This window comes from Choloepus didactylus, chromosome 11 (assembly GCF_015220235.1).
Source record: "Choloepus didactylus isolate mChoDid1 chromosome 11, mChoDid1.pri, whole genome shotgun sequence".
NCBI lineage: Eukaryota > Metazoa > Chordata > Mammalia > Pilosa > Megalonychidae > Choloepus > Choloepus didactylus.
In genome coordinates, this window is record NC_051317.1 from 58,892,225 (window position 1) to 58,910,252 (window position 18,028).

Below are 18,028 nucleotides of genomic sequence, written 5' to 3' on the forward strand. Positions count from 1 at the left end.
ACACTCAATCTAGTTGGGACTCCTTATATATAAGACATTGCTTTCCTCTTGCAGCTTTCAGAACTCTATCCTTGCCTTTAGCTTTTGAACAGTTTGACTACTATGTGTCTGGGCATGTTTCTCTTCAAGTTTATTCTGTTTGGGGTTTGTTGGGATTCTTGAATGTGTGTATTCATGTCTTTTGCTAAATTTGGGAAGTGTTCTGTCATTGTTTGACTATTTCTTCTGTCCCTTTCTTTCTTTCTTCTCCTTCTGGGACTCCCATAATGCATACATTGATATGCTTATGGTGTCCCATAGGTCTCTTAGGCTATTTTCACTTTTTAAAAAATTCTGTTTGCATTCTGCTCCTCACCCTGAATCATTTCAATTGTCTTGTCTTCAGGATCACTGATTCTTTCCTCTGACAGCTCCAATCTGCTTTATAAATTCTGTAAGGAATTTTTCATTTCAGTTATTATTTCAACTCCAATAGTTCTGTTGGATTCCTTTTTAAACATTTCTTTCTTTATTGAGGTTCTCATATTCTTCATTCATTGTTTTCCTGATATCTTTTTGGTCTTTCTCTGTGTTTTCCTTAATTTCTTGAAGTTATTGAGAATCATTTTTTAAAAGTCTTGTTCAGTATGTCCAAATTCTGGTCTTCTTTGTTGATTATTTCTGGATTTTTATCTTGTTCCTTTGGCTAGGCCATCATTTCCCAGTTCTTTCTTTGTCTTGTACTCCTTTGTTACACACTTTACTTATTAATATTTTAAAGTGTTAATGCTGGGTTTTGTACTCTGAGCTGTCTGTTCCTTAGGCCAGTATCCACTAGTGATATGAGAATTCCTTGAGTGCCAGAAGCTAACAAAAACAAACAAACCAACACAAAAAACACCTTTCACAGTCTTCGCAAATTGGCTCTGCTTTAGCTGATGCTCTCTTTCAGAGTTTAGCCCTCCTACCAAAAACATCAGCCCACAGGGAAAATGGAGTGCATAGGCCTCTCCTTTTCCAAGCCTGTGTCTTTTCCTGGGCTAGTTGCTAGGGGCCTTAAGAATTTGAACGCCACCTCTACCTCCTTTGAAATAGGCTTTCTACCTCTCCTGGCTGCACTATTGTATGACTTAAAGCAAGTGATGCTTTGCACCAGGCTGTTTTGATTAAATTGTTTCTTACATTGCTTTAGCTGTCTGCAAGCTCCTTCTACCTGCAAGACAAGTTCTGGGAGGGTGAGCCCAACCTTCCTGGTTTAGTCTTTCAGCCTTCTACCTGATAAATTGGCACTGACTTACAGGCACCTCGGGTTTTGTACATAGTGGTCCTTTGCTCCCTCCAGAGCAGGGCCAGAGACCCACAGTGGGAGCACAGGCTGTCTCCACACCTCACCATGGAGGGGGTGGGGAGAGTACAGCGAAGGTGCCCAGAACTTCTACTGGTTTTATAGCTTCATTTTCTTCTTCAGCTCTCACCCAGTTATTGCAACCCTTTAACTGTTCTCTGGAGTTTTGAGGAAGATGACTTTGCCTTTGCTAGTTGTTCAAAGATCAGGGAACAGCACCTTGGAGTGTCTCTCACTGCAATCTTGGTCAACCCTGGTCTATTTTCAAAGTTTCATTGGTGCCTGAACCCCATCTTCCACCATCTATTCAGGCTTAAGTTTCTCCCTCACTATACTGGCAAAGAAGTAGATTGAATTATCCTCAGGAAAGGCTTTTTGTTACACCAAGGAGTCAGTCTCTCTTTTCAGTACAATATTCAGCAAAAAACTTGAGGAGGGGGGAACCAAGTTCAGAATTCCCCAAAGAGGGTCTGGCCCTTCCTAGGGAGGCTTGAGTATTCTGTGAGAAGTGTATCCCAAAGCCAGCAGCTGGGAGGCAAGACCTAAGAGAGACTTCCCTTGGAGAACATGGTAACTAAATGACCCCAAGATAATGCTCACCCATCTTCCCATCCCCTCTTCCTGTGCTGTCTAAACTTGCCTACCTCTGTTTCCCAGCCAAGACTTCACTGGGAAATTAATCTGAATGTCTTTAACACTTCATCTCAACCTATTATTCTTTGGAACCCTAAAGATTTACAGCTTCAGACAGCTCTCTGGATTAATTAGATTTAGCAGGTTTTCAAAGAACCACAAACAGCTTTTTTAGCTTTCCATTACTTGATAGTTGAGAGGAAATAATGGGCAAGAACAATTAATCTCCATTTGTCTTTTGCATTATACAGGGTAACTGTTAGCAGCTATTACCATTCTATAAAACTCAGACCCTGTCATATTAACTTGTCTATAAGCATCATATTGCAGTTAGTGTTTATTCTCTTGTCTACACTGGGAACCTGACAAACTCAGATGAAGTAGGAATATCTGCTTTGGTGAAAAGTCTGAGTTCCAATAGTCTTTGAGTTATACAGTGTTTTAAATTGTAGTACAGGCCAGGGTCCAGTGGAAGAGATCCAAGTGACTGAATTACATACACACATAAGCCCTTGCTTATGGACAGCACCCTGCTCTGGGTTCACGCTTGTGTTCCAGACGTTAGTAGTCAGTGGCTGAGTGCTCAAGATAATTTTTCAGAAGCACCTGGATTTGGCAAAACAGTCAAGAATATCCAAATTGTACAGCTTCCTCTTCCCATCTTTTGATTGAATCAGGGCAAAGATAAATAATGGTTGTCTGTGGCCTTCTAATGTCTCCCTGCCTCCGCCTCCATCTTATCTCCTACTTTTCCTTCTTTCTGTTTTTCAATGTTCATGTGGCTTTATCCCTCCAGCTTTTCCGATCGTTCAACCTCACCTGCCAACCCTTCCCAGACTCCAGAATTTTCACAGAGCCTCAAGGAACAGAAAAAATGCTCAAAACTTTCTATTGGATAAAGTATTTCTGGGGAGGAGAGAAGGAATCTGTTCAGAAAAGACCAAGTTAAGCGAAGAACTACAACAGATTTCAGAGGGAGAGTTCTAGATTACAGCTCAGACCCTTATTTTTGGATTTGTTGGTCTTTTCACATTTATCTTAAGGTCATCCTGGGATGGTCAAAATCAAGTATGTTTGAATTGAATTTAATGAATAATTTTACATACCAGAAGACCGCTTCAAAGTTTTAGAAAAAAAAAAAGTCATATGATTGAGAAGCTTCTGAAAGGCTAATCACACATGTTGTTTATGAAAATGAAACCTGCTGTTTTTCTAAGTCATGTGATTATGTTCCATTTCCTTTTCCTCAAATGCCAACTTTGAAGTTTAGTATATAAAGCTTCTAATGTGAGTAAGAATCCTACTGAATACAAAAGGGGATTTGGATGTATGAATTAACCGGGAAGGTGCTGGCAAAGTTAGGTAAGTCACATAAATTGTGTTTAAGGTGATGTGAAAAATTCTAAGAAAAGTACCCCTTGCCTAACAGCCTGTCTCTCAGCAGCTTGCTCTGGTTTCCATAATTCATTCATTACACTTTGTCTTCGGGATGACCTTAGAAAATTCAGTGTCCAGGAAGGAATAAAATAACCTGTCATACCATTCCCTTATGGTTTCAGTGTCTTTATTTATCACTAGGAAGCCAGGAGAGGATGGGGAGATGGTGCTGAACTAAAGATAAACTCATCCTGTTTTGTAGTTTTGCCGAGTATTGACCCTGTAGAAGGAGATAAATACTGTTTCAGTCACGGCACCTTCCAAGGTTCTTGGAGGTCCCATGAGAGTAGAGCTGAAAAGATATTCAAGATCTTGTACCTTGAATTTCTGCATTGGGCCAGACTCTTTTGGATGGGAAAGAGGGAGTCTGCAAACAATCTATCAAGTTGTTCAGACCTTACTGAAAAGAAGGTGGATTCCCAAAAGCAATTTAAATGACTTGCCTTCTCTAGACTGAATCTTTTTTAGGTTGATGGTAAATGTCCATGAGACCTAAGGAAATTTGGATAGAAAATGTTTCTATTTTCCCAGGTTTATTTTCCTTAGGACTGGATCAATATCACTGGGATGGCTTGATCTTCTTATCCCCAGATCACTTCCCCGGAAACTAGAATTCACAATTGTTAGAACTTGAAAGCCACTAAGAGATGATCCATTCTAATATCCTCAGTTTATGGATGTGGAAACTAAAGTGCAGGGGTGATAATGATTTAAAGAGACAGAATTGCACAGTGGATGTGGCATGGGCTTTGGAATAAGCGAGACCTGGGTCCACCACATAGCGGCTCTGTAAATTTGGGTGAGTTAATTAACATCTCAGAGCTTCCATTTCTTCTGTAAAGAGGATTCTTAGGGAAATAGTGTGTATTCAAAGAATGAACTCAAAACTTGGCCAGTGTTATTATATTTGCTGTTGTTTTGTTGTTGAGACATAATTCACATACCATTTTAAAGTGTACAATTCAGTAGTTTTTAGCCTATTCACTATGTTATGCAACCATCACACTATCTAATTCCAAAATATCTCTATCATCGCCCCCCAAAAAATAAAATGTACCTATTAGCAGTTGTTCCAGTTGGCTAGAGTTGCCATTATGCAAAATACCAGAAATGGATTGGCTTTTATAAAGGGGATTTATTAGGTTACAAAGTTATAGTTCTAAGGCCATAGAAGTGTCCAGACTCAGGCATCAACAAGATAACTTCACTGAAGAATGGCGGATGGCATCTGGAACACCTCTGTCAGCTGGGAAGGCAGGTGGCTGGCGTCTGCTGGTCCTTTGCTCCTGGGTTGTGATTCAAAATGGGTTTTTCCAAAGTGTCTCTCTCAACTTCTCTCTTAGCTCCTTTCTCTTAGCTCTTTTGCCTTCTTGCTTCTTTCTCCCAGGGTGTTTCTCTCTAAGCATCTCGGGAGTCCTCTCTTAGCTTTTCTGTGGCAAATTCTAGGTTTCATCTCCAGATATCCTTCTATCTGCATCTCCAAATGTGAGCATCTGCGTCAACTCTTGAGTGCTCTCAAGTAGTCCAGTGAACTAATCAACCCACCCTGAATGGGTGGGGTCCCCACCTCCATGGAAATAAGTCAATCAGGTTTATCACCCACAGTTGGGTAAGTTACGTCTTTATGGAAACACTCAATCAAAAGGTTCCACCCTAAGATTGGGTTAACAATCATGGCTCTTCTGGGGTCTATAACGGTTATAAACCAACACAGCAGTTAATACTGGTTTGATATATTATGTCCTCCAAAAACAGCCATGATCTTTTAACCCAATCATGTTGGGTGAAAACTTTTGATTGAGTGTTTCCATGGAGACATGACTCACTCAAATGTGGGTAATACCTTTGATTAGATTATTTCCATGGAGGTATTATCCTGCCCATTCAGTGTGGATCTTAATTAAATCACTGGAGCCTTATAAGAGCTCATAGACAGACGGAGCTTGGTGCTGCAGCTGAGAGAGACATTTTGGAGATGGCCGTTGAAAGCTGACTTTTTACTGATGCTTTGGAGATGCTAGCCCAGGGTTTGCTCCAGAGAAGCTAAGAGAGACAAGCCCAGAGACATTTTGGAGAATACCATTTTGAAACCAGAACCCCGCAGCAGACACCCGCCGTGTGCCTTCCCAGCTAACAGGTGTTCCAGACGCCATCAGCCATTCTTCAGTGAAGGTACCCTATTGTTGATGCCTTAGTTTGGACACTTTTATGGCTTTAGGACTGTAATTTTGTAACCAAATAAACCCCCTTTGTAAAAGCCAATCCATTTCTGGTATTTTCCAAAACGGAAGCATTAGCAAACCAGCGCAGCAGTCAACCCCAACTCCCCCTCCCTCCAGTCCCTGGCAACCTCTAATGTACATTCTGTCGCTGTGGATTTGCTTATTCTGGACATTTCATATATATAAATGGAATTATACAATATGTGGTCTTTTGGGTCTGGCTTCTTTCACTTAGCCTAATGCTTTCAAGTTTCACCCATGTTGTAGCATGGACTTTATTCCTTTTCATTGCCAAATAATATTCCATAATGTGGATATACTACATTTTGTTTATCCATTTATCCATAGATGGGCATTTGGTATAATTACTATTGTTTTACACAGTTGGGCCAAAGCCAGGATTAGGAGTTGCATGCCTAACTCTAAACCTGGTCTTATTTTTGCCACCCCATGCTGTTTTTTTAATAACATCTGAGCATATGTATTGGATTAAGCAGTAGCGATTTGCTCAAAGGAACCCTTACAACCTGACTAACTTGCTAACTACACTCAAGGTTTATACCTGTACAATTCGAAGAAGTGAAATCTAGACATTGTAGAAAAATTGTGCTGAGAGCCAGGTTTAATTCTGGTTTTCTAGACTCTAGTCAACTGGTCTTCATGCCTCTTTATGCCACTATATTTCACACAACTACCTGGGGTCCATACAGTATCTTTAATCTACCTGCTTTTGTGCACGTAAGGTCCCTACCTAGTTTACAGCCCAGGAACAAAAAAGTTTTTGTTAGATTTGGTTGGTACTTGAAGACCCTTCTCTCTTGTTCACTTTACTCTGTGGCAAAAATTCAGAATTATTCTTTTCCATAGATGGGCATTCACTGTCACGGCCATAACCTGACCACGAGGTAAGGGAAGCATGTGCCTCCGGCCCAAAACTCGGTGCATTTAAGGCACAACAGGTCACATCTCCCAGCTCGTGTTGCCTGAAGTGACTGTACCTGCTACCTAAGTGAAAGCTCGCCTGATTTTCCCTGGGGCCAGGATCATAACTGTATCCTGGAGAGGGGGATCTTCATGTCTATTTACCTGCAGTTCTTGATTCTTTAGAGGTAATGTTGCGCTGTGGAGGGAGAGCAGCTGGCTTTGAACCCTTGGAAAGGTTCTCTGTTTTTCGCTTCCTGAAGACGTAGGCAGGACACGCCCAGTCCTCTCTGTGTGGGCTCTTGAAGACCGGAAGCAGGTGGAATTTGTTAAGGATTGGTCATTGACGCACTTTGCTTAAGACCAAGGGATGTGTAGAATGTGGTCAGATTCCAATGGCAAAAGCGTTTCCCTGTGCTCATCAGGGACTTGTGCTTTCTTATCTTGGGTGGCAAACGTTGAGGGTCCAGCCCAGCCTGGTTTCCTGACTTTGAGCAAGTGTTTTCTTTCCTAAAGCTTTAATGATCTGGTCCTGAATGTGGCTTATCACTCACCTCATTTGATGTTCTATTTTCTTGTTATTCTCAAAGATCTAGAGTAATTATTGTAAATAGGGCTTCACAAGCAGTACCTCATTTATATTGTTCCCTGCTTCTAAATGTTTGGCAGCCCTCAAATATTTTTTCAGATATATGAAAAAAGCAACTGACCCTGACCCCGTGTTCTCCATAATAAGTGCCCCTTGTTCCTCCCCATGGTTCCTGGTTGACTCAGTCTCCAGAAGTGTTCCTTGTCCTGATCATCCTATGTCTTTGTTTTGCTGTGACCAGCCCAAAGCAGGATGTTACCAAGACATGAACCTGATATTCATTTAACGCAGCCTACCATTGCCAGGGCTTGTTTAGCAGTTGCATCTTAATACCAGTGGATCCCACCCCCACTGTGCCCCCCATTCAGTATCTTTTTTCACATCAACTGCAATGAGGCAGAAATTCCTATTATCATGCAGTTGATTTTTTGATCCTAAAAGCAGAACTTCACATTTTCCCCAACCAATTGTACCTATTTTTCACCCTGGAGACTTGCAGTATTATTCTATCAGAACTATATGCATGCAAGTCTAATGTAATTCCAATGCAAGAAATTGTTGAGGGAGTAGAGTACGATTTTTTTTTTTTTAGTGATATATTAGGATTGACTCTGTTAATAGAAAAAAACCTCCTCTGACTCCAGATCCTAGGATTCTTTCATTAATAATTACTAGTTCATGGTTTTTCTGGTTTGGGTTTTTTTTTAACTTTATCTTTGGTTATTTTTCATGTCAACAATTATATATATATATTTGAAAGAATGAATTGAGCGTTGAGCCTCTTTAAGAAGCTTAGTACCTCAATGTGTCAGCCAAATGTTTAACCACATGTGCCTGTGTGATCCATTGAATGCATCCACCTGCTGCATTGTTCCAGAAGGGTGTTTTAAGGTTTTGACCAGGTGTTTTAAGGTTTTGACCGGCCCCTCTTTGTTGCAGTTACCTGGCTGAGCAGTGCTGGAATGGCGGCTTTATCTACCTGATCATGCTGCGTCGCTTCAAGCACAAAGTCCATTCTCCTTATAATGGCAACAGTAACAACAGTTCGGAGCCAGGAGATACACCTATCCTGGAGCTGGTTGATCGAACCCCAAAAAAGGCGAAAAGAACAAGAAAGTTTGGGGTCATTTCCAGGCCTTCTACCAACAAGGCCACTGAAGAATCCAAGAGCAGCACAGGCTGTGAATTGGACAGTGACCCCAGCTCTGAACTTGTCAACGGCCCAGACTCTGAACTTGGCAATGGCTATGTCTTTGAGCTAGAGAATGGCCCCAGCACGCTAAAGGAAGTGGCTGGATCCCACCTGGGGAGGTCAGAAGCAGACAGAGGGACAGAGCATAAAATTCCAAAGGCAGATGCTCCTTTGCCCACAAGCCATGACAAACGCCGCCTCTCAAAAGCTGGGAAGACGGATTTCCAATCAAGTGACTGCCTGGCACGGGTAAGATTTGTTTTGATCATAGAACCTGAATTTGTAAAGAAATACTGTTTTTAAGTTGATATTAAGGTTTAGAAAGTATATCTAAGAGGACCTTACATTTAGAAGCCAAAAATTTCATTGTGATAAATGATCTGAGGATAACAACAAAGTTCAAGTCATTTTATCTTACTTAAATAAAGAGCTAATCAAGTAATCCTAAGTAGAAAATTCAAGCCTTCTGTGGTTATAATTTGAGTAGTATGAGACCCAGATAAAATACTTGAGCTGCATCATTATTTATCAGCTGCTGTCACCAATGGAATTATCACTGCTAGGCCAAGAATTCCTGGTGGCAGTTGATAGCGTAAATATCCAAGCCTCAGTATTAATCAGGAAGGATGTCCGACATGCGGGGAAGCATCTGCTTTTATTTTTAACAGATCAAAACCAGTGACTTTTTCATGGGATCATGTGTATTGCATTGCTGAATTCTAGTGAGGTTTGGAAGCATCACAGAAATCTCTGATAGTGTGATGTCCAGCTGTGATGGTCAACATTAGTCTTATCTAAAGGAAAAGCAGATGTGGTATATTCTGAATGGTAATGGGTAAGTTCCTAGTCTCAAATTGTCTTCCCCATTATAACCAACATCCTCTCCTTAGAGTTAAGTTTCTTTGGGACAAGCATGTTCATTCAAAGATTTCTCTTGGCAAATATTCCTATTTACTCCAAATGAAACAATAAACTTTCTAGGTGGTTGTGGATTGATTTCTTCTCTGACTCAGGAGATGCCGTTTAGGGATGAAAAGAGAAAGTTGGAGAATGGGCACCCAGTCAGACAGGAACAGGAAGTATCAAGTTCAGCTTTGCATGTCGGGAAATGTTGCCCTGAGAGTGGATGTAATTGTCTAATAAGGCTATTTAATGTATAGTTCTGCAATTTTAAATAATCTGTATGATGATTGAGAAGACTCAAAATAACCCCTTCCTCAAGGGATCATGTTCTTTCATTTGCGGAGCTAGGTGAAAACAATTACTAATGTCCCTATCGAAGATTTTCTACCAATTTTATGGGCCCCCAAAATACAATTAAGTGCAATAAGGAGATTATAATGTACTCCCAAACAGAAGCCAAAATTAAGGGCAATAAAATGCTATGTGTTCTTTATCGATGAATACTCTATCTTGATTTTTGTTTGTTTGTTTGTTTTCCTAATGATTAGGTTGTTGAATACACAAAAAGCCTAAAGTGAAATAAACAAGTTAGGGACTGTTGGTTCTCTGAATCATTTTTAAAAATATAAAGTAACAAAGGAGATTGCTACAGGCTTTCATTTGGCCTAGGACACAGTGGAAATGATTTGGAATGATTTAAAAGAAAAACATTTTAAGAATGTACCCATCCTCTGTCCATCTTAATTAAAAGCAGTAACATAAAATTGAATTTCTGGACTAGACTATCTGAATTCTACACATATCAGAGTTCCTTTGCCTGGTTTTTGTACTTAAGGTCAGATGTCCAAGAATAAATAAAAGGGGAAAACAAACAAACACCTGAGCCTGTTGCCTTTGGGGCATTTTTTTGTTTTGTTTTGTTTTTTAAGTCACATAACTCTAGGATGGTGAGACTTGCCATCTGGAATTTGCATTTTGGTAACTGTCCATTGACTGATTATTGGCCCTGGGTCCTAATTTGGTCTTGATAACTTGGACTAGGCCACACTCCTTCTCGAGCATGAATATTTTACCACCCCGTCAACTCTACAAGTGTCTTCATGAGGTGGATTTGTTCAGGATTGATAGAGAGTTGGCAACAAGTAGACCTTCATAGCTTTCTGCCACATCCTGGTGGCATATTAATTAGAACCAGTAGACCTCCACAGAAGCAGATTTTAATTTTTACTCCAAGATAAGTTGAGATGAAGGTCATGCTAAAATGGAATTTCCATGAAAACAGAAATTAGTTATTTACCTCCTAAGCCTTTGGGGGAAAAGATTCCATTCCTTTTGAATAATGGGGGATTAAATATGCCAGTCTTGTGCCATTTCTAGTTTATTAATGATTTAATATATGTACTAAGACTTAATAAATTAAAGGCTTATGTGATCATCCAGACCATTTTTGTTTGCCAGGTACTTCTTTTTCGTAGACTGTTATTTGTTCTAAGTAAGAAAATATTACATTAAAATTAATCTTCAGTCTTTGTTTTTATATTCTATTCTTCCTTCATGGAGCTGTAAGAAACACATTTCCTTTTTAAAAAGGTTTTCTTTTTAAAATGGTGTGTTTCTGTAAAATAGTGATACATAATAATACACATGCAAGAAGATCAATTTTTTTTTAAATTACAGAAGTTGGGTCCCTTCTCAAAAACCTAAGAATCTCCTAGGACATAGACAAGCAATTTTAGAAATGAGTTCAGAGTTCTTTGCTACCTTTCTAGTAAAGAGTTTAGATATTATATGTATTTTTGTAATTGTGCACAGCAGAAAGAAATAAAACAGAACTCAATCACTTAACATAAAAAAACTATTCTACGCCAGCCAGGCAAATTTATTCATGACTCATGGATATGTCTATGGGTGCATCTATGGTCTTACCCTGGTTATCATAATCCCCCTTTTCAGTACTAGACCCACCATGCCTTCTCTGTAAGTGGTCCATCAGAGACGTCATGAAGGCTGGCTCAGATCTGCATCTGGAAAGGATGGAAGGTGGGAGGCTCACATGCAGGACAGCCTCTGATGGTCCCTGATGTACTGCAAACAGACGGCATGACGGCAGTCCTCTTCTAGGAAGCCCCCATGGTCCCTGGGTGAACGTATCTCCCTAATGGTGTTGTCTCCTAAATCCATGACTGCACCTTCACCTCTCTCCCAAGGCCCTGAACTTTGTACCAACTGCCTGCAGGGTGTCTCCAGCTTGGAAATTTCACATCAGACCTAAAACTTGCTAAGTCACTTTCCAACACCACCAGATCCACTCCAGTGTTCCAGATCTTACCATCCACAAAGTTGCTGAAGCTAGAAACCTGAGATTCAACTACGGTGACCAACCGTCTTGGTTTGTCAGGACTTTCCATCTTCACAATGAAAATCCCATGTCCTGGGAAACCCACCAGTCCTAGGCAACCTGGGATAATAGGTCACCCTAGAGTCAATTGAAATGCCATCTTCTACCTTATCCCATACCCAGTCAATCACCAAGTTTGGTCACCACTAGCTCCCTTAAGATCTTTCAGTTCACTTCACCTTTCTTCTCCATTCCACAGCTTTAGGCCAGAGCCAGGCCACTTACTTTCATTTCTCATCTAGATGGTCATAGTCGTAGCTAACATATTCTACTGCCACCCTTCTCATCCATTATAGCCACTCTCCGCATTGCAACCAGACAGACCTTTCTAAAGGGCATACCTCCATCACACACACACACACACGCACACGCATGCACATGCGTGCCTGCTCACTCACCCACTTATGCACAACCACTGCAGCTTAAAACCTTTTGGTAGGTCCACTTTGCTTTGGGGCTAACTTCCAAACACCGTGGCGTGGCACGTGAGGCCCTTCCTCATCCAGTCCCTGCTTAACTTTCTACCTCCATCTCACACTGCTTTCTTCCTCCTGGATTCTGGCTGAATTAACTGCACAGGTCTTCAAAAGGCCATGCTCACTCTTGCCTCTGAGCCTTTGCAGATGCTGCTGCCATTTCTGGTCTCCCCTCCCCACCCCTGCACTCCCCCGCTTGGGTAGCCTTGCTTCTACCTTTCCTGGAGAACTAAGCTCTGTGACCTCTCTTCTTGGAGGCTTCCCTGACAGTTCTGCTACCTGCCTCCATCCTTAGGCATCTCCCCTCTGTGATCCTACCAATCCCTCTGCTCATCCTCATTGACACATGGATCCCACTTATCCCAGTCGCCGTGTGACCTGTTTGTCTCTCCAATAGAGTTAAGGGCACGGGCCTTACTTGTCTCTCTCTCAGCAGTCCTAGCTCAGTGCCTGGCACCTCTAGGTGCTCTGTAGATACAATCCATCCTCATATTCATGGATTCTGTGTTTGCAAATTCACCTACTCACTAAAATTCATTTGTAACCCCCAAATCCAATAATCACGGCACTTTTGCTGTCGTTCATGGACACACTCAAGCAACAAAACTTTGAGTCACCTGACATGCAGTTGAACAAGGTGACGCTCTGCCTTCTCATTTCAGCTCTCATACTATAAACAAAGCTCCTTTTTATGGTATATTTAGAGTCATGTTTTTCACATTTTTGTGCTTTTGGGGGAGTGATTTCACTCTTTAAAATGGCCCCCAAGCAGCTGAAGTTCTGTCTAATGTTCGTTAGCACAAGAAGCAAGGGGCTGGGTTGTGCTTTATAGAGAAAATATGTGTGTTAGATAAGCTTCACCAGACATGAGTTACAGTGCTGTTGGCCATGACTTCAAGGTTAATGAATCAGCAGTAAGTATTAAATAAGGTGTCTTTAAACAGAAACACACAAAACAAGGTTGTATGTTGATTGGTTGACAAAAACATAATGACCAAAGGCTCACAGGAAACTAACCCCTTATTTCCCCTAGGAGTAATGGTAAAGAATTCACTAATTCAATGCTTTCAGTGCCTTTATAGAACATAACTACTGCAAATCATGAGAAATGACTATTTTATTGATGAAGGTATCTAAAACACCAGGCCTGGGATCTGGGAGGAGTTCTTGCATTCCCAGTTCTGTGGCCTTTGGGCTGCCATGTCCTCTCTCTGAGCTTCCATTTTCTCACTTATAAACGGAGCAACTTGGTCTGATGACTCGGGTACTTCCAGCTCTGAGATATGATCACACCCCTTTCCTGTCCTTCATTGTGTCTGATCATTGAAAATAAGAGGGGATAAGTCAACAGTCTCAGAACAGGTTGGCAGCTAGAGCTGGAATGTTTCTGTAGTGAAATTCTAGTCAGATGATGTGTCTTCTCACATTTGAAGGAAAGATGATGTTGTAAAATTTTATTTTTGGTGCCAGCAGAAGATGAGGTCATTAGTATGCTGCCAAGACAGCACTTTAATGTGCCTCCCCTGTTTTGGTAAATGAATCTCTTTGTTTGCCTCAGTGAAGAGATTCATTTGTGAGTTCACGCAGTAATTGGCAGTTTATGGAAAAGGATAACACTCCCACAATATTAATGCTACAGCATCCAGTTCTGCGTGGTTTGGCTTTTTCTCAACAGTCTGACAAAATCACATTGCCCCTTTAAGCGAGTGTAAAAAGAAGTGAAAAATCAAGCCATCTGTCTAGACAGGGTCTGTTTTGGAACTCCGTCATCTCTACAACGGGATCGGTGTTGCCCGCTGAACATTGGCAAACACACAGGCCTCCCATCTGGACAAGCTTCTTAATGTCACTCTCAATGACTGCTGAAGAACCTTAAGATGAGTGATAAGCAACCTGTATTTGTTAATCCAGTCATATCTATGGAATACGATTATGATGTGCTCAGCACTGTTCTAGTTGCTAGAGAACCTGTGATAAACAAGGTAGACAAGTTTCCTACTCCTTTGGCATTTTTAGCATATAAGGGACCATAGTCAATGCACAAATGAAAAAATCTGAGTGTCAGATGGTGATGACGAGTACCATTAATGAAATAACACAGGGTGAAGTGCAAGAGCAACCGGGCAGTGTTGTGTGTAGGAGGCTAACTGATGTTGTGTCAGAGAAGACCTCCTTGAAGAGGTGATGTTTGAGCTGCAGCCTGAGTGTCAGGAAAGGGCAGCCTTGCAAAACCTGGGGACAGAATGTTCCCAGGGAGGGATCAGACAAAGCAGCCGCCCTAAGGCAGGAACAGTAGAGTGTTCCAGGAGCAGACAGACTGAAGCGCAATGAGTGACGGGGAGAGCACTGGAAGATGACGCAGAAGATAAGGATGGGGCTGAGTCTGAAAGGTTTATGCCATTGCAAAGGATTTGAACCTTACTCTGAATCCACTGAGGAGCCTTTGGAGAGTGAAGCTGAGTGCGTCATGGTTTATGGTTTTTAAGAAATTCACCCTGGAAGTTTAATGGAGAAGAATATGTTCTAGAAGATGAAGAATAAAAAGGGAGACCACACTGGAAGCTATTGGCAGTAACCCAAGCTAAAGATGCTGGTGGCTTTGACAAGGGTGGTGGTGGGAAAGATGAGCAGTAGATGGATGTGGGATCTATACTGAAGTAGAACCTGCAGATCTTACTCATGGTTCAGCTGTGGGAGATGAGATAAAAGGAAGAATCTGGGATAACTCAAGGGCTTTTGACTTGAGTATCATCTTTAATTTGAGTGGATAATAGTTCCATTCCGTGGAGTTGAGAAAGTAGGAGTGGGACAGGGAAGAGTCCTCTTTTGACCATACTGAGAGGGGTGCTAGATATCCAAGGGGAATGGTTAAGTAGGCAGTTGGAAATATATTTAATATGATTCTGTTTAAGTTGGCCTGTTGGTTTCTGGCCAATGCCAGCTTTAGCCTAATAAATGGCAGACACTGATTTTATTTTTAACTGAATATTGCTTTCTACTGTAGGCAGCTAAATTTAACATTGACAGTTATAAAGATAAGTCCCACATTTGCTTCTTGATTCTTCTGCCTTCCTTTGTGTTCTTCTTAACTCCTTCATTCGATGGTTAAGAAATTCCAGGTCCAGGAAACTTGGCATTTTCTTCTTTGGAGTCTCCCTTATAGTTCCTGCTTTTAATAAACTAAAAACATGTTATTGGATAAAAGTGACAAATAAGACCTGTTTCCTTGCTGGTATAGTTGGGAACTATATTATGGATTGGTCATTTCTGCCTTCTGAAGACATATCTGAAGTTTTATTGCTTATGTTTTTTGTTGTTGTTTTTTAAACTATTTGATGGTGTGTTTGGCCGGAGGCAGGAACTGTGGAGGGGGGCCTGCGTGCACTGGGGCATGTGTGCACTGGATGAAAATTGTTTTTAACTCTTCTGACAGAGCATGTATTTGGGCCAATATTCCTTCCCAATGATCGTAGTTTTGCTTGTTTCTTGTCACAAGTCACGTTTCTAACAGCATTTATGAATTGGAAAGAAATGTGCCTAGTATTGTCACACCGTCTGTGGCCCATACTTACATGCACTGTTTAACTAAAGGAGCGTTAAAAGGGGAAAATGATGTATAAACAAGTAAAGGGGATGGATAGGCTTTTACTAAATTGGACTAAAGCCGGATGGGTTGTCTTATTTTTGAATTCCAATCATGGTCCCTCCTGCTCTTGGGAAAGAGGGCCACAGCTTTCCTGTCCTGGGGAAGGGAGTTAGCACTGTCCCACATCTTCAAGACCCCAGCAGCCATGGCACAGGCTTCCACAGAGAAAGCAAATCAAGCCACCATTCTGCTCTAGCTCCTCAGCTATGCAGCCAGGCCCGGGAGGCATCCTCAGGGCTGTCCCAGGAGATTCCATGGGATGCCCAGCAAGCCAAGACAGCACCTCATCAGCACAAGCCTGAATTTGTTTATTTTGGTGCTCTCCAGTAGGTCTCATGTATTGGAAGTGGTAGAAGTGCCATCTTGGCAGTCATACTGATTCGCAAGGATAGCTTCTTAGAGAAGCAGAGCTGTGGGAGACTTTGAAGTCCAAGGAGGCTGTTTCTGAATGGGGAAGAGAAAGGTGTTCCAGAAGTCAGAGGCAGCAAACCAAAAACTATGGAGTCCAAAGCGAAGTGACCGGATGATCTAGGGATCGTTGACAAGTTCATGAACTGCTGTGGTAAGCCAGTGACTTCTGAAGTTACATCTGGCCAGACAGGCTTCGTTTGTCTGTGGTTGGGGAACGGGGGAGACATTGGCACCACTACTTGTTGCTGGAGTAATGGAGCCCCGCTGAGCAGTGCTGTACTAGAAAGCGTGTAGGATCCAGTAAGTCTCTGGTAATAATTCCCCCAGACATTCCTATCACTGCACATCAGTGACCAACGTCTGTTTTTCTACTATTGCCTGAAGTTTCATTTTAGTTTCTGACAGGGTGTATTTCAGATTTTCTAAATGCTTCACATTCTTTCTCCTCTGTAAGCAGCTTGAATAGGCAGGTTGCCTACTTCTAGAAGGATGATGGCTTTGTCAGTATTAAGCCTTGACTGTTCCACTGGACCTTCATGATGGATGAAGAAAGCAGATGGCTCTCGTTGTATATTCTGAGGAATACATTGTTACTCATAACCATATATCTAGAGCTAAGAGAACTGTGGGGGTGAGCCTAAAATAAGACCCCCAAATAAATCACCTTTGAATGTTTTGCTTTCATTGCCCTCAACAGGGAAGTAGGTGAGGGGACTCACAGTTTTTGCAGTCAACGTGTTTGTGTCCTTGGAGTGACCTCGGGAATCAGGTAGAGAATGAACCAAAGCAGAAAGCCTACTGGTAATCAGAGGGCTTTAGAGACATTGATTAGTTCTTTAAAAGGATAGATTTTTTTTATAGGGGTTAAAGCATTTCTAATGTATTTGAAGAATGTGTAGCAATCAATAATGAAAAAATTAATAAACTAATTTTCTGTTTTGGTTTCTCCTACCAAATATTTCATTTATATATTTTAAGTAAGTTTCAGATTCAATTCAGTATGGTGGTTTTAACATATACACACACACACACACACACATACAGGTTTGTGTATAATATAAGAAATATGTGGTAACCTATTGTTTTAGTATCTTGGCTGATAAAGCAAATACCATACAATGGGTTGGTTTAAACAAGGGAAATTTATTGCCTCATGGTTTTGCGGCTAAGAAAAGTCCAAAATCAAGGTGTTACCAAGGTGATGCTTTCTCCCAGCAGACTGGCGTTTGGGGGCTGGCTGCCAGTGATTCTCAGTCCTTGGCTTTTCTGTCACATGACAATGCACCTGGTGGCCTCTCCTGGCTTCTCGGTTCTGTTGGTTCCCAGTTTCTGGCTACTTTCTCTGTGACTTTCTCTCTTTCTGTGGCCTTCTGTAAAAGGCCTTCAGTAATAGGATTCAGACCAATCCTGGTTCAGCTGGGCCACACTTTACCTGAAGTAACCTAATCAACAGGCCCTATTTACAAGGGTTCACACCCAAAGGAATGGATTAACTGTAAGAACACATTTTTCTGGGGTGCATAGCTCCTCACCACCACACCTGTCGACATGTGTTATGCATCTGCTGGGTAGGTGGGAGGGGTGCCCTGCTTCATGTTTCCATAAATATCTCAGTTTAATAATCTTAATATCAAACCTGGAAGTATTAATAATTACTCCCACTTGAGAGGCAAGGGAACTGAGTTTTTTAGGCATTAGATGACTTTGTTTGTATTTCTTTTTTTTTTCTTTTAAATTTTTTATTGTGGTAACATAAATACAATGTAATATTCCATTTTAACCACTGTTAGGTAACTTTCTTCACTAATAAGTGGCAGAGCTGGCTTCAAACTTGTTGAAGTCTCCTGGCACTGAGGCCTGAGCTTTGTGTTGCTTT

At 41.4% G+C, this 18,028-nt stretch overlaps 1 protein-coding gene across 9 annotated transcripts in view; it reads left to right on the forward strand.

The window, feature by feature from the left end:
- The window catches only part of PDZD2 (PDZ domain containing 2), a 410,031-nt gene that overhangs the window by 277,184 nt on the left and 114,819 nt on the right, over positions 1–18,028 (forward strand). For 5 of the 9 annotated variants that reach the window (XM_037798733.1, XM_037798737.1, XM_037798735.1 and 2 more), the window contains one exon: positions 8,066–8,567. In XM_037798733.1, the coding sequence (XP_037654661.1) occupies positions 8,066–8,567 (502 nt within the window). Of the gene's footprint in view, positions 1–8,062; positions 8,568–18,028 lie in introns of those variants that run through there. The other 4 variants (XM_037798732.1, XM_037798731.1, XM_037798734.1 and 1 more) reach the window with 2 other exon arrangements.